This window comes from Olea europaea, chromosome 6 (assembly GCF_002742605.1).
Source record: "Olea europaea var. sylvestris chromosome 6, O_europaea_v1, whole genome shotgun sequence".
In the NCBI taxonomy this organism is placed as follows: Eukaryota; Viridiplantae; Streptophyta; class Magnoliopsida; order Lamiales; family Oleaceae; genus Olea; species Olea europaea.
The window spans coordinates 9,638,389-9,661,399 of record NC_036242.1 but is presented as its reverse complement, the minus strand read 5'-3'; the positions used below and the strand labels follow the sequence as shown (position 1 = coordinate 9,661,399).

The following is a 23,011-nucleotide window of genomic DNA, read 5'->3' as shown; positions in this document are numbered from 1 at the left end:
TTTATAGAATTTTTATTTTCATCACTTGAAAAATTCATATTTCTTGTGTATTTCATTGTTCAAATTAAATTAATATTTGAATTTTGCAATGAAACAACCAATAAATTTAATTAAATTTGGATTTTCATAACGAAATACAATCAAATTTCTCGGAGGGACCAAAAGTGAGTGAAATTCAATTAATTAAATTTATTGTATGCTTGGTTGCAAAATCTAAATATTAATATAATTTTAACATCGAAAAATACAATAAATTTGAATATTGCAAATGATGAAAATAGCTTAAAATTCTAAAAAAAAATGTTAAAATTAAATTTAACTATTATGTAATTGAGTAATCATTTCTCGTAGGATCAATAACTTGGATTCGTTTGTCTATTTTATTACTTTTATGTGATCCGTGCGATTGTACCATATATTTTTTAATGAATAGTAAATTGACATCATTTTAGCCCTTATTTGATTCCTATTCTTCCAAAAATTAATTTTCTCAAAACTCATTTTCAATCACACATTTTTCAATAAAATAATATTAGACGTAAATTTAAAAATTTTCCTTAATTTTTAACCACACATTCTCCATCAATCACTAATTAAAAATGCATTCTTTCACTTAAAATGGAAATCAAACAGGGGCTAAATAAGTTTAGTGATCAAAATTTGACATCTTCAAAGTTTAATGAGCAATCGAATACGTTTTTCAAAGTTTAATAAGCAGTCAAATATGTTTTTCAAAATTTAGTGAACAATTGAAAACATTTTTTAAAAATTGTTGAGTAATTAAAGATGTAACAATTTTTAATGACATTATGAAATGTAACATGTATATTCGGTTAGCAATGTCATTAATTTCATTAAAAGAATTGAAACGGATGTTAAGATAGTGAATAACGTGCAACATTTTTGATAAGTTTAATGGTCAAAATTTGACATTTTAATCTTCAATGAGCAATAAAAAACATAGACATACGTTCAATGGCCATTGGGACAATTAATTCAATTTTCTTTTGATTTTTCATTATCCTCTAATTCTATTTTCAAATATTTGGGGCCAAGACAATTTTTTACTATCAAACAATGAAACAATACAAGTCGAAGACATTTTAATGCATGTGATCACGGCTTACCTCCGATTTGATTTTGCATTATGCATCGCAAAACAGGGGCTCAACGAACTTTGATATTGATTTCTGAATAGTTGAAATTATAAGTCACGAAAATAAAACTCAATTTTAAGACTATCATACTTTTATGAATTTATAAATAAAGTGCTTGAGAAAATTCTCTCTCCTCATATAGCAATGAAGGATGCTAATGATAAAGAGAGAGAACAGTGAAAAGAAGGTAAAGAGAAAAGAGTATTAAATCCAAATTTTTATTTTGTTCCCTTAAAAACTATCATAGCATCACTACAATTTCAAAGTTCAAAGTGTAAATTTTTTAAAGATTGTAGTGAAGTTTGCTTAGATTATGACATTTTAAAATTTCAGTGATGTGTTAATATTATATTATAGGAACAACAAAAATAGAATAAATAATTTAACCTCTAAATAGAACTCAATAGACTAGCGAAAAGTTAAAATTAAATATCTCGATCCTTGCAAAATTTTAAAGAAAAAATTTATATTCTTGTACATAAAATAAAAAATAGTACTTAAGTTAGCACGGATTAAAGAAACTTGGATTCAGATTGAGTTAGAAATTGTCAGGTAAAATGATTCATTAAGTTATATCATAGCAACAATAATTGAGGATGTAAAGTCTAACGTTTTTAATTTGACATGTCGAGTGGGATGCATCCAAAAGGAAATGATTATTCATCTTTATTGCCTTGATTGTTGCTTATAGTTTTTATACAATTCAGACCATGCATATATGCATTATTGTGGACGACTAAATTTGAGTTTAATTTTAATAAAAATGTTTATAAATTTTTTTTAAAATAAGGCAAAACGTGTATTAAAATCGTTTTTGAACTTGCAAAAACTGTACAATAAATTATTTAGATATAACGAAATTGACCAAACTATTCAGCTTGAATAATAAGTTAAATTCGAATATTTCTTTATATGCCACAATTTGATCAAAATCGTTATACTGTGACCACGTAATAGCAAAATTGCTACTCTGAAAGTGCGACTGTAATTCATAACTGATCCCTGCACTGAATGAGATAAAAAGATAACGCTTTTGACCAGTGACCACCTATAATCACGCGGGTTATACGTGATGAAGCACACGCGCCACAAATTGAAGGAATATTCTCTACAAGATACCACTGAAAGAAACCCACAGCACAGAGCTGACTCCAAGGGCTGACACTTAGAGGGAGAGGAAGAGAAGAGAGCGATATAGAGAAGGAAGTGGGAGGGATTAATTATGAAGGACGAGGTTATAAGCTCTTCAGGGGACCCGCTACTGCCCCCCAGATCTTCTTCTCCGCCTCCTAGCCTCACTCCTGCTGCCAGGTAAATCAATTACCTAATTGGCTTGCAGTGTGATGTGTTATTGGGATTTGAGTGTTTTAGGAATGCCTAATCGTACCGGTTACACGGAATTGGGAATTTGGGATTTTTTTTATTTATTCATTTTTTTAATCATTTGTATGTAAAAAATGTTCTTTTTGGGGGAGAAATTGTTCTGGAAGTATGTGATTATTTTGAATGCCTTTTGATTGTGAAATATGGTAGCGTTGAATGAAGTTTGGGTGCTGGAAATCTAAAAGGCCTATCTTTTGCTATACATTTTTCCTTTTTTTATTTTTCCTTTTTTATTATTTTTTTAAATGTTCTGGGTTTTCATCTGACAGTAGAGACATGAATTGGAGAACTAAAGTTTAAATATTAGACATGTTTACATTACAATTATGCATGAAATTTGATGGAGTAGCTTTGTAGTTGCTATGATGTTTCACTATGGAAAAGGAATTTAAGTTTTTATTGTTTGTGGCTTTGTCCTCATCATTGTTGAGAAAAATTCTGCTTTGAAATAGAATCTGAGAAGTGGAGTTGTAGGCTTAACAAGTGGTCTCTTTTTAAAAGATGATGGTCTGTTACAAGCTACCAAGAAATATCTACTATCATTCCTCTATATGATTCACATTGTTTCTTTCCTCTTCTTTTGGGCAGTTCTGTAGGGGCATCATCTCCTGCTGTTCCTACAAATGCTGGCAGCACAGACTGGTTTGGTCAAGTACAGAACTCGAAAGGGGGTTCTCTTTCTCGCATTGGGTCGCAGCCCATATGGACTTCATTGAGCACTAGTGCTGGTGATTCTGCTCTTGGATCATCTCAACCTTCGTGCAGACCATGGGAAAGAGGTGATTTACTGAGGCGTCTCTCAACTTTCGAACCTGCCAATTGGTTTGGAAAGCCCAAGGTGTGATCTTGTTCTTCCTTTGACAATTTTGTTGGATGAAGTATCAAATCTTCTGTTGCAAAATTATCATATTTTCTTCATGTAAATAACTGGACTTTCTTTTTGTTCTTATATATGTACTCTTTGTTATTGTTCTTGTTGTTTTTGTTTATTCCCCACATCATGACAAGATCATTCCTCGCTGGATTATGTTAACTAGATCCATGGGTCCAAGCATGAGATCAAGTGACAGCTATATTATGCATAACATTACCGACTCAGCCAATATAAGATCCTTAAAGGACAAAATTTACGGTTATGTCTCAATTAGGTTCATTACATATAAAAAGCAAATTTTGGTAACTGAGGTTTTGATTTAAGAACTAAGCGTCATGGCTCTACAGATATGGAGAGACTCTGGAGCAATGAACTTAGGGCTTTTTATAGTGGAGAAGGCTACACAAGCAAAAGGATTAGTTATAACCATATTTTCAAATGATGGATGGTGTAAAAACTAGAGAGAATTTGATGGATATCTATGTTCTATATATTTTCACGTTGGCTTTTTATTTGTTTCCTTATCTAGGAGATTTAATTGAATTTCATTTTTGTTGGAAGGACGTATTATGTTAAGTATTTTAAAGGAAACATAATTTTTAATTTTTTAACACAAAAACTAAATGATGTTCGATATGAAGATGATGGAGCCAAATTTGGCTCTATCCAATAATATTTTTTTTGGCACTATTATTTATTTTAGATAGAATAGCCCGGTTTTTTACTTATGCACCTGTTCATCCTCCCTTAGACCCTAAAACACAGAGTTGGGAAAATGACAAAAGATTAACTGATAGTTTAGGAACGTTAACACACTCTAGTGAGAGTGGTGGTGTCAAGACAATTGCTTTTTGGTAAGTCGCTATGGCTAGTTTCTGGTGGTCAACTTTGATTTTTTGGTTTTCAGGGCAAGGGCTATAGCCTATAGGAAGTGAATTGATGAGATGAATCTGTGATATGGTTAGTTGCCCATAATCCAATCTCCTGAGCACTAGAGCAACGGAATTTAGAGCACCGAAGGCAAGAGTTAAAAAGTACTTACATATTTTGCCAATGACAAAAGAATTTTATCTAGTGATGCTGACAATTTACATAATGATTCGATATCTTCCTTATTAAGGTCGTTGATTTCTGTTGCATTACAGACTGTATTCTCCTGGTGAGAATTATCCTTAGAATGAGCTTGGTTGGTCTATCGAGAATTATGGTTCCCATTGTTTCTATTAACTAACTATGATTTTCATTGAAGTTATTAGAAATTCTCCTTAGTACGTCCAGTAGGCATACTCGGATTATTTTTGTTGATCATTCTATTCAGGTTCAATTTTGGTCAACTTCCAGAGCTGTGCTCATTTTTACAGCGCCCAGAGGCAATCCTTCTATGGCAGTAGCGTTGGCATCACATCACACACCTTTCTCAGCTGTGACGCCCCAAATTTTCATAATTTTGAAGTGTTACCAAATATTTACTTTCCTTTATATCAAAGGCGAACCGATAAAAATAAAATTTCTTAAAGAATAAAATAACTGAAATATCCATGAATTTAAACTAAAGATGGAAAATTGTACCTTTAAAAAAATAAAAATATTCAACTAACTAATTAAATAACATGACTTTGAAACAAATTTAACTAACTAAATACTTTTTGTTTTCGAATCCTCTAGGCTATCCGCATTACATCCCGCCACAGTTCTAATCTATCCGAACTAACTTTGTAACATTTTGTAAGAAAGTATTTAAAAATATCCAAAAAGATATGTGCAGTTTTCGTACACAATTATATATAACAAATAAATAAACACTTCATATAACTCTTTTCTTATGGAGCATATCGGTGACTAAGTGACACACCCATATTAGGTCATTTTGAATTCCCGAAGGATTTCATATCTCTTATTAACGAACCCGAAAGTTTACTGACAATTCATGCATATTTAATTGAATACATAAAAGTATAAAGAAACGAACAACTTGCATATAAGTATCTTACCTTGATACATCAAATGAATAGACATACGTTCAATGGCCATTGGGACAATTAATTCAATTTTCTTTTGATTTTTCATTATCCTCTAATTCTATTTTCAAATGTTTGGGGCCAAGACAATTTTTTACTATCAAACAATGAAACAATACAAGTCGAAGACATTTTAATGCATGTGATCACGGCTTACCTCCGATTTGATTTTGCATTATGCATCGCAAAACAGGGGCTCAACGAACTTTGATATTGATTTCTGAATAGTTGAAATTATAAGTCACGAAAATAAAACTCAATTTTAAGACTATCATACTTTTATGAATTTATAAATAAAGTGCTTGAGAAAATTCTCTCTCCTCATATAGCAATGAAGGATGCTAATGATAAAGAGAGAGAACAGTGAAAAGAAGGTAAAGAGAAAAGAGTATTAAATCCAAATTTTTATTTTGTTCCCTTAAAAAATATCATAGCATCACTACAATTTCAAAGTTCAAAGTGTAAATTTTTTAAAGATTGTAGTGAAGTTTGCTTAGATTATGACATTTTAAAATTTCAGTGATGTGTTAATATTATATTATAGGAACAACAAAAATAGAATAAATAATTTAACCTCTAAATAGAACTCAATAGACTAGCGAAAAGTTAAAATTAAATATCTCGATCCTTGCAAAATTTTAAAGAAAAAATTTATATTCTTGTACATAAAATAAAAAATAGTACTTAAGTTAGCACGGATTAAAGAAACTTGGATTCAGATTGAGTTAGAAATTGTCAGGTAAAATGATTCATTAAGTTATATCATAGCAACAATAATTGAGGATGTAAAGTCTAACGTTTTTAATTTGACATGTCGAGTGGGATGCATCCAAAAGGAAATGATTATTCATCTTTATTGCCTTGATTGTTGCTTATAGTTTTTATACAATTCAGACCATGCATATATGCATTATTGTGGACGACTAAATTTGAGTTTAATTTTAATAAAAATGTTTATAAATTTTTTTTAAAATAAGGCAAAACGTGTATTAAAATCGTTTTTGAACTTGCAAAAACTGTACAATAAATTATTTAGATATAACGAAATTGACCAAACTATTCAGCTTGAATAATAAGTTAAATTCGAATATTTCTTTATATGCCACAATTTGATCAAAATCGTTATACTGTGACCACGTAATAGCAAAATTGCTACTCTGAAAGTGCGACTGTAATTCATAACTGATCCCTGCACTGAATGAGATAAAAAGATAACGCTTTTGACCAGTGACCACCTATAATCACGCGGGTTGTACGTGATGAAGCACACGCGCCACAAATTGAAGGAATATTCTCTACAAGATACCACTGAAAGAAACCCACAGCACAGAGCTGACTCCAAGGGCTGACACTTAGAGGGAGAGGAAGAGAAGAGAGCGATATAGAGAAGGAAGTGGGAGGGATTAATTATGAAGGACGAGGTTATAAGCTCTTCAGGGGACCCGCTACTGCCCCCCAGATCTTCTTCTCCGCCTCCTAGCCTCACTCCTGCTGCCAGGTAAATCAATTACCTAATTGGCTTGCAGTGTGATGTGTTATTGGGATTTGAGTGTTTTAGGAATGCCTAATCGTACCGGTTACACGGAATTGGGAATTTGGGATTTTTTTTATTTATTCATTTTTTTAATCATTTGTATGTAAAAAATGTTCTTTTTGGGGGAGAAATTGTTCTGGAAGTATGTGATTATTTTGAATGCCTTTTGATTGTGAAATATGGTAGCGTTGAATGAAGTTTGGGTGCTGGAAATCTAAAAGGCCTATCTTTTGCTATACATTTTTCCTTTTTTTATTTTTTATTTTTTATTATTTTTTTAAATGTTCTGGGTTTTCATCTGACAGTAGAGACATGAATTGGAGAACTAAAGTTTAAATATTAGACATGTTTACATTACAATTATGCATGAAATTTGATGGAGTAGCTTTGTAGTTGCTATGATGTTTCACTATGGAAAAGGAATTTAAGTTTTTATTGTTTGTGGCTTTGTCCTCATCATTGTTGAGAAAAATTCTGCTTTGAAATAGAATCTGAGAAGTGGAGTTGTAGGCTTAACAAGTGGTCTCTTTTTAAAAGATGATGGTCTGTTACAAGCTACCAAGAAATATCTACTATCATTCCTCTATATGATTCACATTGTTTCTTTCCTCTTCTTTTGGGCAGTTCTGTAGGGGCATCATCTCCTGCTGTTCCTACAAATGCTGGCAGCACAGACTGGTTTGGTCAAGTACAGAACTCGAAAGGGGGTTCTCTTTCTCGCATTGGGTCGCAGCCCATATGGACTTCATTGAGCACTAGTGCTGGTGATTCTGCTCTTGGATCATCTCAACCTTCGTGCAGACCATGGGAAAGAGGTGATTTACTGAGGCGTCTCTCAACTTTCGAACCTGCCAATTGGTTTGGAAAGCCCAAGGTGTGATCTTGTTCTTCCTTTGACAATTTTGTTGGATGAAGTATCAAATCTTCTGTTGCAAAATTATCATATTTTCTTCATGTAAATAACTGGACTTTCTTTTTGTTCTTATATATGTACTCTTTGTTATTGTTCTTGTTGTTTTTGTTTATTCCCCACATCATGACAAGATCATTCCTCGCTGGATTATGTTAACTAGATCCATGGGTCCAAGCATGAGATCAAGTGACAGCTATATTATGCATAACATTACCGACTCAGCCAATATAAGATCCTTAAAGGGGAAAATTTACGGTTATGTCTCAATTAGGTTCGTTACATATAAAAAGCAAATTTTGGTAACTGAGGTTTTGATTTAAGAACTAAGCGTCATGGCTCTACAGATATGGAGAGACTCTGGAGCAATGAACTTAGGGCTTTTTATAGTGGAGAAGGCTACACAAGCAAAAGGATTAGTTATAACCATATTTTCAAATGATGGATGGTGTAAAAACTAGAGAGAATTTGATGGATATCTATGTTCTATATATTTTCACGTTATTACATATAAAAAGCAAATTTTGGTAACTGAGGTTTTGATTTAAGAACTAAGCGTCATGGCTCTACAGATATGGAGAGACTCTGGAGCAATGAACTTAGGGCTTTTTATAGTGGAGAAGGCTACACAAGCAAAAGGATTAGTTATAACCATATTTTCAAATGATGGATGGTGTAAAAACTAGAGAGAATTTGATGGATATCTATGTTCTATATATTTTCACGTTGGCTTTTTATTTGTTTCCTTATCTAGGAGATTTAATTGAATTTCATTTTTGTTGGAAGGACGTATTATGTTAAGTATTTTAAAGGAAACATAATTTTTAATTTTTTAACACAAAAACTAAATGATGTTCGATATGAAGATGATGGAGCCAAATTTGGCTCTATCCAATAATATTTTTTTTGGCACTATTATTTATTTTAGATAGAATAGCCCGGTTTTTTACTTATGCACCTGTTCATCCTCCCTTAGACCCTAAAACACAGAGTTGGGAAAATGACAAAAGATTAACTGATAGTTTAGGAACGTTAACACACTCTAGTGAGAGTGGTGGTGTCAAGACAATTGCTTTTTGGTAAGTCGCTATGGCTAGTTTCTGGTGGTCAACTTTGATTTTTTGGTTTTCAGGGCAAGGGCTATAGCCTATAGGAAGTGAATTGATGAGATGAATCTGTGATATGGTTAGTTGCCCATAATCCAATCTCCTGAGCACTAGAGCAACGGAATTTAGAGCACCGAAGGCAAGAGTTAAAAAGTACTTACATATTTTGCCAATGACAAAAGAATTTTATCTAGTGATGCTGACAATTTACATAATGATTCGATATCTTCCTTATTAAGGTCGTTGATTTCTGTTGCATTACAGACTGTATTCTCCTGGTGAGAATTATCCTTAGAATGAGCTTGGTTGGTCTATTGAGAATTATGGTTCCCATTGTTTCTATTAACTAACTATGATTTTCATTGAAGTTATTAGAAATTCTCCTTAGTACGTCCAGTAGGCATACTCGGATTATTTTTGTTGATCATTCTATTCAGGTTCAATTTTGGTCAACTTCCAGAGCTGTGCTCATTTTTACAGCGCCCAGAGGCAATCCTTCTATGGCAGTAGCGTTGGCATCACATCACACACCTTTCTCAGCTGTGACGCCCCAAATTTTCATAATTTTGAAGTGTTACCAAATATTTACTTTCCTTTATATCAAAGGCGAACCGATAAAAATAAAATTTCTTAAAGAATAAAATAACTGAAATATCCATGAATTTAAACTAAAGATGGAAAATTGTACCTTTAAAAAAATAAAAATATTCAACTAACTAATTAAATAACATGACTTTGAAACAAATTTAACTAACTAAATACTTTTTGTTTTCGAATCCTCTAGGCTATCCGCATTACATCCCGCCACAGTTCTAATCTATCCGAACTAACTTTGTAACATTTTGTAAGAAAGTATTTAAAAATATCCAAAAAGATATGTGCAGTTTTCGTACACAATTATATATAACAAATAAATAAACACTTCATATAACTCTTTTCTTATGGAGCATATCGGTGACTAAGTGACACACCCATATTAGGTCATTTTGAATTCCCGAAGGATTTCATATCTCTTATTAACGAACCCGAAAGTTTACTGACAATTCATGCATATTTAATTGAATACATAAAAGTATAAAGAAACGAACAACTTGCATATAAGTATCTTACCTTGATACATCAAATGAATCTTTGAAGGAAAAAACAATGATTTCACGTTCCAAATCTTTTTCTTTACTTCGATGAATATGGGTGTGTATAATGCTTTGCAATAATGGTTAATGAATGAAATTTGGCTTCCTGCTTTATGATTCCCAAACCTATTCTCTCTCTCTGCGCCGTGTGTATATAAAATTTATGTGGTGAATTATGGGACAATTGCACTCTTTATAGTAAAAAAATTGTAGTCGAGTCATAGTACAATTGTTATGGAAGAAAACATGTACCAAACTTGGATAGGATTTAAATTTTGGTAAAACAAATCATGTTACGACATATGTACTTTGATTGAAAGCTAGTACTTGAATATTCTACAAATAGGATAACAATTTAACTTTTCATCTTTATAAAAATAAATATAGGATACCCATTAACTTTTTTTTTTTTCCACACGTGAGACATGGCTGCCACCAATACATTAAATCCTAAAGCAACTTAATTAATTACAAAGACATCCATTCTTAGAACTACAATATCTTGAGCCTAACTTATCCAAATTAACTTTTTTTCGAATCAAAGACTTCTAATAATTACAACATACAAAATGAGTCCAATATTGATATACTAAATCTCATTCCATCAATATCTAATTATTTGGCCTAAATAAAATATGAGTTTTAATACCTAATTCATTTTGGTCCCCAAATTTTCTAAATATAAAATATAAAACAAATAAATTTCATTCTAAAAATTTTCGGGCACTACAATCTTCCCTAAAAGAATTTCGTCATCGAAATTACATCTGTTCGGGTCTTTTATGGCCTATTCCTAGGCTAAAGCAAAAGGTCGAGCCTTTTCCTTTTCTGGCTCATAATGCTTCTTCGAAAGGTCTTCTTTGCAATTTTTGGAAATATGCCCTGTTTTGCCTCATTGATAGCACACATGTTTCCCAAACAGACATTCATCCCTATGCATCTTGTCACACTTTAGACAGGGTGAAAAGACTTGTCCAAAACTTGATCCGAAGTTAACCTTCTTGTTTTGTCATTTTCCTTTTTCTTCGTTGGACCCATTCCATTTCCACTTTCCTGAAGGCTCGTTCCCTTGTTGAGAAGTTTGGTCAATCTCTAACCTATATGAAATTGCTTAGACAGTCTGCAATGCTTGACTATAGGTGGTAAATTGGTGGGATACCAGTATATCACGAATCTAAGGACGCAATTCCAGTTCGAACTTCCTTGCTTTCTTTGCTTTCGTGTTCATTAGGTGTGTTGCACACCTAGAAAGTTTTTCGAATTTTCTCTCATAATCCTCAAACTTCATCTTTCCCTGTTTAAGTTGAAGAAATTCTCTCCCTTTGATCCCTCGGAGCTTGTGAGAAGTATTTTCCTATCACGTCATCCTTGAATTGTGTCCAAATTAGAGCACATTGTTGTGCTTTTGTCCTAGTGTGCGATACTGACTCTTACTAGTGGCTTGCAGCATCAACTGACATGAACTCCACGCATAATATTTTTTGAGCATCTGTGCAAGAAAGATGTTTGAAGATTCGCTCCATTCCTCTTATCTATTAATGGGTCTGCCTTGCCATCTAAGGTTGGAGGTTTATAATGACGAAACTGTTCAACAATTGAACTGGTGTTGTTTGCATTCTGGGGACCAGCATATGCTGATTGTCTACCTAAATCTTGTGCCGCACTCAACAAATCTCCGATGATCGTAGCTTGGTTTTGGTAATCTTGCCATTTTTTTAACACAAATAAAACTTCAATTTAAAAATATTTGATTACACAATAATAATAATAATCTTTATAATGGCGAAAAATTTAAAAATTTCCAAATCTTTACATATAGTATTTTGTTTTCCGGAAAAAAATATTAATAATATCAAATAGATAAATAAGTAAACTTTTCCTAAGTAAGCAAATAACATTTATTTCTAATTTCTATGAGTCTTCAGAATCTTCTTTTGGTAGAGTCTCATCGTCTGAAGTAATGCCTGATTCGTGCTCAAAATTCATAACTAAATCAATAAAATTTTGTGGCTCGAATTCTTATTCACGTTCTTCCGGCTCCATTTTGATTTCCTCATCTGGGTCCTTCTCAGGCTCTTCCTTTGGGTCCTCATTAGGGTTTTCCTTTGGCTCTAGTTCGGGCACTAGCTCTTGTCGTCCTTGGTTTTACAGGATTATGATTCATAGTATCCATTAAAGTCTATCATATCACAATCTTGTTGCAAATATAGCCCATGATCCACATCCCTCACGAAATAAGCCATGTCTCTCCATTGAGGTTGCAAAGTACTTATAAGATGGTATATCGAGGGGACTGTCCCCTCATTATATCCGAACGATCTTGCTTGCTCCTTAGAAAGGAAATCTTCAACATGTAACACCCGAAAATTTTTAGAATGAAATTTATTTGTTTTATGTTATATTTAGAAAAGTTGGGGACTAAAATGAAATAGGTTTTAAACTCCTATTTTATTTAGGTCAAATAATTAGATATTGATGGAACGAGATTTAGTATATCAATATTGGACTCGTTTTGTAGATTGTAATTAATTAGAAGTCTTTGACTCGATGAAAAGTTAATGTGAATAAGTTATGTCCAAGATATTGTAGTTCTAAAAATGATGTCTTTGTAATTAATTAAGTTGGTTAAGGATTTAATGTATTGGTGGCAGCCATAGCTTACTTGTGAAAAAAAAAAAGTTAATGGTTATCCTATATTTATTTTGACAAAGATTAAAAGTTAAATTGTAATCCTATTTGTAGAATATTCAAGTTCTAGCTTTCACTCAAAGTACATGTGTAATATCATGATTTGTTTTACCAAAATTTAATTCCTATCCAAGTTTGGTACACGTTGTCTTCCATCACAATTGTACCATGACTTAACTTTTTTTTTTTTTTTTAAAAATGTCTACAGGAGGGTAGACCTATGGCTCTGATACTAAACTGTAACACCCCAAATTTTCGTAAATCTTGAAGTGTTATCAAATATTTACTTTTCTTTATATTAAAGGCGGAACGATAAAAATAAAATTCTTAAAGAATAAAATAACTGAAATATCCATAAATTTAAACTAAACATGGAAAATTGTACATTTAAATTTTCAAATCAAATTTGATTAAAATTTTGCCTGGATTTCGTTCATTGTCATGTATCAAGTAAAATTTGACTAAAATTTCATCTGAATTTTGTTCATTGGTGCGTCTTCAGTCAAATTTGACTAAAATTTCCCATGCGTTTGGTTCCTTGGCGCGTTTTCAATAAAAATTAACTAAAATTTCACCAAGATTTAGTTCATCGTCTTGTTTCTAATCAAATTTGACTAAAATTTCATTAGGATTTTGTTCTTTAGTGCGTTTCACATCAAATTTGACTAATATTTCATCTTGATTTTGTTCATTGGCGTGTTTTCAGTCAAATTTGACTAAAATTTCACCTGAGTTTGGTTCATTGACCCGTTTTCAATCAAATTAGACTAAAATTTTACACGACTTTGGTTCATTGGCACATTTGGTATCAAATTTGGCTAAACTTTCAAGCGAATTTTTTCGTTGGTGGGTTTCCACCCAAATTTGACTAAAATTTCACATGAGTTTTCTTTAATTTCACGTTCCAAATCTTTTTCTTTGATTTGGTGAATATGGGTGTGTATAATGCTTTGTAATAATGTTTAATGCATGAAATTTGGCTTCCTGCTTTCTGATTCCCGAAACTATTCTCCCTCTCTTCTGTGTGTGTATAAAATTTGTGTGAATTATGGGACAATTGCACACTATTTATAGTAAAAAATAGTAGTTGTACTATTATGTGAGCAATAGGTATATACAACCTTAGGGAGGAGCAAAGCCCTACCTCTACAAAAGATGACGACATAGATTAATTCCAATTGATAGCTACCTCTACCTCTAGTAGATGACGTGAGAGTTAACCTATCCAATACAGGTCTCATCAATGAAATGAATAACTCAGCTCGAAGATTAGAAATGCATATAAGCTATCAGTACACAATAAGTTACTCTACCACACTATTTACAAGTGATAATGATTCTAGAAGATTGTGAAGAAAGACCCATTGTTGCTAAACAATCTGCCACACCGAATGAAGCTAGTAGTTTCTGGTCTTCATTTTGTGGTTGTTGAGCAGCAGTGGTATAGCAATCATGGTTGGCAGCAACGTTGGTGGTTGCAGAGGAATTTATAGAGTTTTCAGACATGTGGAAAGACATGGATAGCTGGTAAATCAGTAAGAGGTTTAACTGAAGCCTGAAGAGGAACTCTGGCAACAAAGCCAATGAAATTTTTTTCTATGGGCACTGAAGGGCTAGAACTTCTTCGGTCTTTTTTTTTTTTTTGTTCTCCTTTCCCTGGAAATTGAGGCAGGAAGAAACAGAAGAGAGTAAAACTCAAGGAGAAGAACTTAGGGCTCTGATAACATGTGATAAAACATTTTTTTCCCTTCTTCTTTTTTTAAAAATCATTTTGAACAAAATTTATCTTATTTACACCGAAATTTTACAACCTAAAAGTATGATTTTGAGCATCTGCTTCTATTGATTCAGCCCTATTGACTCTTATTAATTAAATGGCAACACTTCAAAACAAAATATTTACGAGAATCAAATTTATATGAAGATAAATTCATATTTCTATGAATCAAAAGTCAGGTAGGAAATGAAATTTTTTCTTCCGAAGGGATTTTGAATTCATTGATACTGTATTATGTTTACACAGATGTGAGCTTGATGAGATTTGTGTTTATATATTTCTTTTTGTGCTATTTTTAATTCAGGCTGCTAGTGCACTGGCCTGTGCCAGAAGAGGGTGGGTGAGCGTGGATGTTGACAAAATTAAATGTGAATCTTGCGGTGCAAGTCTCAAGTTCATTTCGTCAGCTACCTGGACTCCTTCTGAAGGTGAATCAGGATAATAATTAATTGTTGCAATTACGTTCACTTGCGGTTCTCATTATTTAGATGTATAAATGCTTCAAGAATCTGAAGATTTTTAGATTCTTCTTGAGATTTTGTGAAATTATCTTGTCTTTGTTGATGCGGTTTTTAGTTCAAGGTTCCTTTTGAACATTCTCATGATCAGCACTGCCGTTGTGGACATCTTCAACAGGATGTTACAGGCTTCTTTTGCTTGTATACATCATTATGAGTTCCACATGCTATGCCCACCAACTCAAACACTAATATAAAAAATTTGAACGTGGTTTTTTTTTTTATAAATATCGAAGTTCTTAATACAAGTAATGATGACGAAATAATATTTTACTAAGAATTTATGGAACTGAGCCCCCGTTTGGCCCCTATTAATTTTCAATTTATTACATTTCATTTTTATCTCTTCTATTTTCAACCATACAATCTTCCATAAAATAATATTACACGTAAATTGAAAACTTTCTCTTCTTTTTCAACCACTCATTTTTCAAAAATACACTATTTCACCCATTAATTTTACATAAAATGGGGGCCAAACTGGGGCTGAATCTGTTATATGTTCCGAAGTTGTCAATTTCTAGATTATTAATACCACTTTGAGGATAGTTAGTAGATATGATATATTATTATATTGTAAAATTTCGAGAAACTATATCCTATGCTTCTATATGTTTGTGAAATTTTTTGGCTACGTAAATATTGAATTTTGTATGTGGTATAGATATGACACTTTGCGAGTGAGACTAGCAAGTTCATATTATAGCAATCAGACTATACAAGTATGTCTAAGTTGAGTCCAAATCCTAGAAGAACATTCTCTTATTATCTAAGCTTAAGTAATTTTCAGCGAGCAAATGCTTGCCACAAAGCCTCTTCTTTACTCTCAAGACTTGCCTTTTTTATTTACCCTTGAATCCTCTTTTACTCTTTGTCTGCCTATGGTTCAGAACATCATCTAATTCTTTGAGAAAATGTTTCATTGATACTTTTTTTGGACAAAGAAGCTTCAAAATGCGTATTTTCTTTGGAAAACTTACAAAATCTTTATTCAAAGAGATTTAAACAGATTTTTCCAAACCATAGATCAAATTTCAGACCTATCCTACTGGTATCTGTCCTTTTTATTTAGAGACTAGGATACTGTAAAGGTTATGAATACATTTTTTATTTTTGTGTCACTATATCATAATTAGGCATGCTACTTAATTACTCAAGTCTCTAATAGAAAATTCTAGGAATTTTTGGCACATATAATCTATATTCATATGAGCGTGAATAATACTAATTTTGAGTCCTATCCACTGACATGCAGAGCCAATAAATATTTTTTATCCATAATCTACTTAACAGATAACATTGAAGGTAATGTTCTGGTGGAACCTCTACAATTAGCTGCGAAGAGAGCCTAGCTTCAGAAACATGAATCATTAATAGATTACTATAAATAGTTGATATTCTGTTTTATGAAGAGAACTTTTTCCAACTTCATACCCTCTATGGTCCTCTCAACAAGTTCTCAATATCAACGATCGATAACACTGAAACAAACCTTCCATGAGTCAAAAGGTATGAAAGCCATCTGTTAGCTGGAATTTATCTAATGTTTTTGGGAGTTTCAATTTCGCTGAAGTCTTGCCATTTTTCTTTTTATGTTTTAAACTTTACAAAGCTGCCAAGAGATACTTTTCCTCAATGGCTATTTGATGTGGAACTGATGCATGGATATTCCCTATTTTTTACTTTCATATGATGAAGAGAAAGTTAGCCAATCCAACCAAACTCCAAAAACGTCTTTCTTATATTATTATTTCTTTGATTATGTGTAATACCTGAAATTAAGTCAATATTGTTGTGTAGTGATCTTGAAGATTGTGTGAGTGTCATCTTATTACAGCCATCAGCCAATTGGCAGCTCTTTAATTTGGTGTTATCCAGTTGGTCATGTTCCCTGGATATTGTAGAGCTCATTTGATTGCTTCAATAATCTAACAATATTACAAAGTAGTACAGTGTAAGATTCTAGACATCTTAAGTTCGCATATATTTTTTTAATTCATGGTATGGGATCTTTTCTTTGCACTTAGTACTTCATATTCCTTTCTCGTCATGCTTGTTTGCTTAAACCGATCAGTAATAATAATGTCATTTATTTTAATGTGGTATATACAATAATCTAATTCAAATTATTCTCATGTATTGATTATCGTTTGCAGCTGATATTGCTGGGGAAGACTTCACCCAGAAACTAGATGGCGGGCATAAAGTTAACTGTCCGTGGGTGGGAAACATCTGTGCAGAAAGCTTGGTACAGTTCCCTCCTACTCCACCATCAGCATTGATTGGTGGTTATAAGGATCGTTGTGATGGACTACTGCAGTTCCCATCCCTGCCCATTGTAGCTGCATCTGCATCTGAGCAAATGCGAATTTCTCGGGGTCCAGAAATTGACCGGCTTTTAGCTCAGTCTCAGTTAGAGGGCAATGAATTGGGCTTTAAGCTGGAGATTATATCGGGGCCTGAAAATGCCAGAGATGATATCTTCTTCATATACTCTCGTGTATACACACTTGATTTTTTAAATTTTTTTACTTGTTTCTAGACTCATTGGATATTAATTTCAAGACTAAAAACTTTACCTCAAATTATAGGCTCAAAAGCTGATAAGCCTGTGTGGATGGGAACCAAGATGGCTTCCAAATATTCAGGACTGTGAAGAGAATTCAGCTCAATCGGCCAGAAATGGATGTTCAACTGGTCCTTCAAAAAATCGTGGTCACCGTGGCAAGAAGAAATTGTTTGCTTCCCCAAAAAAAGATTATGGCATAAATGAAGTTATGGCTCCCAAGTCAAAATTCGTGTCCAGGTCACCTTTATTGGATTGCAGCTTATGTGGAGCCACAGTGAGAATCTGGGACTTTCTCACTGTTGTACGTCCTGCTTCTTTTGCCTCCAATAGCAGTGATGTTCCTGAAACTAGCAAGAAGATGGCATTAACACGTGGAGTAAGTGCGGCAAGTGGCATCAGTGGATGGGTTGCTGTGGATGGGATGGAGAAGGAGCAGGGAGAGGACCATGATGAAGCTGCAACAGACGAAGGGAAGTCATTGTCAAACATGGGGGTGGATTTAACTCTTACAATATCTGGTGGGTTATCCTGTTCTCGGTTGCAGATGAATGTCATGCCTGAACAATACCAAGATGCACCTGGAGGAAGAAATTTAGTGGTTAGACGGCCTTCCAGCAGCGAGGTTGGTGATCGTGCAGTCTCATATGAATCATGTGGTCCTAGTTCTCGCAAGCGGAACTTAGATGAAGGTGGAAGTACAGTTGATAGGCCACCACTATTGATGCAACATGTTGACAGTATTGAAGGCACTGTCATTGACCGTGATGGTGATGAAGTCGATGATGTTAAACAGCATGTTGGTGGCCCTTCAAAACGTGCCCGTGACTCTGATATTGTTGACCATCGTTCCTCGTATAGGAAAGATTCTTCTGTTGCTGGTCCTAGCCAGCCATTGGGAATGGATATAGGAACAGGGGCTCTGAGAGATCTTTCTAATCAGGGTCCTGAGCTAGCATTTGGTTATCCATCAACTAGAGATTCTACACACGCTTCCTCCATCATTGCGATGGACACTGTATGTCACAGTCCAGATGATGATTCAATGGAAAGTGTTGAAAATTATCCTGGAGATTTTGATGATGTTCATTTTCCATCTACGTCAACCTTCAGAAATACAGATGTCAATGAGACATCTGAATTGAACTACAGTAACCAAGCACAACAAAGTACTTGCCCAGCTGTAAGAAGTGTTGGTGAAATGGGTGTTAGTAGTACAAATGATGAAGAAGTGCTAAACGCAGATACTGCAACTGGGCATGGGAGAAATGGTCCTAGCTTTGGAATTAGTGGAGGAAGCGTTGGAATGGGTGCTAGCCATGAAGCTGAAATTCATGGCATTGATGTGTTGATCAACAGAGCTGATAGTGTCGTTGGTGATGTCGAGCCAATTGCTGAAATCACTGATATCCAAGGTCAGACTAGTGAATTTGCTCCAGATCCAGGGCTAATGGGTGATTTTGTCCCGGAAGAAATGGACCAAGAGGATCGTGCTGGTGATAGTCAAGATTTTTTGTCTCGGTCTATGGGAAGGGCTGATAGGGGCTCAAAAATTTTGGGTTTTGCCAAGGAAGGATCTGTTGAAAGTGGTGAGAAGACCAGTAACATACGTGCAGCACCCCATGGGAACAGTCCAAATTATTCTCTTTCTTGCAATGCCATATTATATTCTGGCTGTGATGCGTCCAAGGAAGAAGTTACACAGGCTGGCAAAGATTTGACAACTGATGACTGTAACTCAGGCTATATGTTTGCAAAAGGGACAGGTGATATATTTTGTCTTTCAACTTTCATTATGCATCGATCTCCTCTCTCTACACCCTTCCACTCCCTCTCTCCTCTTAAAAAAGGAAAAGAAAAAAGAAGAAGAAGAAAAGAACTAAATAAATGATGATTAAGTGCATTTATGATGATAGCACTCGTGTGGACCAGAGACGTTGTAGGGTATATGCAAGGGTGTTGGAGGCCGCTGATGATTGATTAATTAATTAATTAGTTGCTAATCCTATTTTAATTATGATTAATTTAGTCCAAATTTCGAGGGACAATTTTTATTTGAGAATTGTAAAGAGTTTCCTTATGGAATGACATGATTCACAGCTTTAGTGCTTTATAAATGAAAATTATGGATAAACAATAACTAAAGACTTCTAATGTTGCTTTAAGCACATGGTCATCTTGCATATAGTGTGCTTAAGAAAGTGATACAAAGCTTGAATCGTTTCCTCCCATTATTGATGAATTTTCAACCATCTAATTTTGATTTTGAGACCTGTAGAGATTCTAAACTACTTGTTGATGTTTAAGAGAATAGTAACCCTTTTGTCCTTATATTATTGTTATTTTTTGAAGCAGACCTTCACTCTCTCCTCTGCCTTCTTTTTTCTTAGTTCAATCTTTGTCCTAGCACTGCATTGACACTTTCTTTGGTAGACAATATGTTTTCTTAGGGTAAATATTTTCTCTTCTATTCCTCCCATCATGTATCTTTTCTTTTAATTTGTTACTTTCTGCATGCCTTCTTTGTTCTCAATTTAGGAAACTTTATTCTTGCATTGCACTTTAAATGGGATAATTTTTTCTATTCTTGCAAGATTTTATGTTAGAACAATTAACAACCAAATATATTGTGCTGGAAAAGTTTGGTTTTCTCTTTACTTGTAAAAACTTTGCAAAACTTGATGCAAACACTAATTGCTATTTTAAGGATTGACATATATGTATGGGACAGCATGAAGGACAGTTGTGTTCAGTTTTGAAATCTTAAATGCAATTCACACTTCAAACTGTTTCCCCTAGTTGGCCACATTTGAAACTATTTAAATAACCTGAAATTGATATTAAATTTTTTTCAGACTAATAGATTCATAATGCTGCAATTAGCAGTTTCCATATCATGTGTCAGGGTTCCATGATTGATTAACAATCAAATGATTAGCTGTACATAGAATTCAGTTGCTGCCTCTTATCTGGCTCACTGGCTGTTTCTTTTATAAATTTGTCATCGTTCAATGTTCAGTGTTTTCTTGAATATGTAACCATCATTCAGGGCCACCAAATGATGGATGCAACTATGAGGAATTTGTTGAATTCGATCCAATCAAGCATCATAATCACTTCTGTCCATGGGTGAATGGAAATGTTGCCGCAGCTGGTTGCAATAGCAGTAGCGGATCTGGTTCCAGTGCTGGTGCTCAGGCACTATGCGGTTGGCAGCTGACACTAGATGCTTTGGACGCTTTCCAATCGCTAGCACAAGTTCCAATTGAAACCAGGGAATCTGAATCAGCTGCATCCATGCACAAGGTTGGTGAATACCTATGATAACATGAACTTGTCTATTTAAACAGTATCCTGTTTTGTCCTTGACTGTTATTGGAATGGATCATGTTCTTTTTTCCTCATTTTCTTTTATTGCATAATAGAATCTATACGAGGGATTGTTGATAATAATAAAACATTTAAGTTATAAAATGTCATTGTGACACAATTGTGGAACAAGATGACAAACATGAAAGGAAAAAATTTGGTTGCATGTTCTGACTAGTGTTTCGCGTTACAATGGGAATAAGATGTTATATCTCAGCCGTCAGACCATTTCTGTCCTCTTCTATTGATCTTCAGGCTTCCTCAATTACCATTCCTTTAAATCTGTGAGAACATTAGCTAACATGACTTGTTTGCAGGATGAGCATCTGACTCCTGGTCGAAAACTCTTGGCACGCGACTCACTCAGCTAAAATGTGAGTTAGAACTGAATGTGAATTTCAAGGACAACTGGTATTTTTCATCATATTTTGAGAACTATGCAATGATAATCAATATCTCCGACATTGTTTTACCATTTCCGGGGGGGGGGGGGGGGTGATCCTGTATGAACTAGCTTATTCTCCTGTGAGTGCTAGACAATATTTTCGAACACTTGCACCCAGTTTGCTGAATTTAAATATGTTCTTTGACGTGGTTTCACCGCCACCCACAATATTTTGGTTGGCCAAGAGGGGTTTGTTAGTATTATACGTGGGAATGTGCCCTAGGCATCGTTTTCTGCATTCAGGAAGTTGGTTGAACCATTTGCATCTGTTTGGCCGCCGCAGGAATTAGTTTTGCTTGGATCCCAACAAAAAACTGTATATATTGAGTTTGAACAAATAGAAGACCTACTTTCCTGATGACCTGGTTTGGTTACTTTTTGATTTTCTTCGATTTTATTAAGCTGGTTTTGTGTGAGAGGAAGGAGATATAAAATGTCAGTCTTGTTTGAAAGATTGAGATTAATTCTCTTATCTGTTTTGTCGAAAAACACTTGGAATATAAAACTGGCTCTAGCTTGAATATATTTGAGTTAGTTTTAGCCCAAAGTTTGGAAAAGGTTTTTTCGGTTGGCATCTTGATAAAATGTTCAGAGTGAATTATTCTCGTTTCACCCAGTAAACTGATATTGAAACTTCCTAAAGGATACATTTAGGGTCATCTCTGAACTCGATTTTATCAGATGATTTTTGGTCAAGAAGGTTCAGATTTGCATAATTTTCTTTCATGGTAGGCAAGAGCATTGATCACGGCGAATCTAATTTTCCATGATTCTTCATAGGATGAACATCTTGGTTAAGGTTAGTACATGTACATGTGGCTCAATTATAGCACATCACAAAATGCTGCTCGGAATAATGGTCCTGCTCTGGTCTAATATCATCGATTATGTTTTATCTATTTCATGTTTTTTCCGAAAAGTGCTGTGTATTTTTTCGTAATTAAATTTGTGAATATTCTTGCAGTTGAGGATGCTGCCTGCAGCAGTCATCACAGATCAAGGTCAAGTCTAAGTAAATCGATTGTCGAGAAGTTGTTCGTTACTCTTGTGGGCCATCTTTATTTGAAGTCAAAATTCCATCAACTGTAATGTTTATCGAGGTACAAGTGATCATTAGTTTCCTTAATTCATAATAATAGTAGTATAATGGTACTTCTGTAGTGGTATTGCAAAACCTTAAATCCCTTTTGTTTTCGAGATACCTTTGCACACTTATTTCTCAGACAAATGACTCCAGCAAAATTTTGATTCTTGTGTTTTGTCACATATATGGTTTGTTGATCCTATCTTGTCATATTTACAAGTAATGAAAATCAGTATTTCTTATCACTATTTAATTGACATGTCATGTCTCGATATATAATATACATGTCGATTAAATAGCAACTAAGAGTATTGACTTTCATATTTCAGGGGTAATGAAAATTTTCTCATGATACAAGCTGTGAATATGAATGCTTAGAGGAATGTTAAGATTTTAGATAGGATGATTAAATAGACGATTGTGATATATATATATACAATGGTTTTACA

The 23,011-nt window shown here is 33.8% G+C and overlaps 2 protein-coding genes across 4 annotated transcripts; both read left to right on the top strand.

Moving 5' to 3' along the window:
* The first annotated feature begins 2,229 nt into the window (after positions 1-2,229).
* LOC111395780 (potassium/sodium hyperpolarization-activated cyclic nucleotide-gated channel 4-like) lies at positions 2,230-4,951 on the top strand. 2 transcript variants are annotated; one of them, XM_023021929.1, is made up of 3 exons: positions 2,230-2,468; positions 3,129-3,378; positions 4,733-4,951. In XM_023021929.1, the coding sequence occupies exons 1-3, from the start codon at positions 2,380-2,382 to the stop codon at positions 4,934-4,936; spliced, it is 543 nt and encodes a 180-aa protein (XP_022877697.1). In that variant the 5' UTR covers positions 2,230-2,379; the 3' UTR covers positions 4,937-4,951. The 2 variants fall into 2 exon arrangements, with proteins under 2 accessions (XP_022877697.1, XP_022877698.1); XM_023021930.1 differs by lacking the exon at positions 4,733-4,951 and adding an exon at positions 4,322-4,357.
* A 1,744-nt stretch (positions 4,952-6,695) lies between these two features.
* LOC111395779 lies at positions 6,696-22,746 on the top strand. Of its 2 annotated transcripts, XR_002702867.1 has the most exons (9): positions 6,696-6,930; positions 7,591-7,840; positions 14,885-15,008; positions 17,255-17,598; positions 17,690-19,430; positions 20,714-20,970; positions 21,351-21,407; positions 22,211-22,277; positions 22,443-22,746. XR_002702867.1 is itself a non-coding variant. In XM_023021928.1 (8 exons), exons 1-7 carry the CDS (start codon positions 6,842-6,844, stop codon positions 21,402-21,404), a joined length of 2,859 nt encoding a protein of 952 aa, XP_022877696.1. In that variant the 5' UTR covers positions 6,696-6,841; the 3' UTR covers positions 21,405-21,407; positions 22,443-22,746. The 2 variants fall into 2 exon arrangements, 1 of the variants encoding a protein (XP_022877696.1); XM_023021928.1 differs by lacking the exon at positions 22,211-22,277.
* The last annotated feature ends 265 nt before the right edge of the window (positions 22,747-23,011 follow it).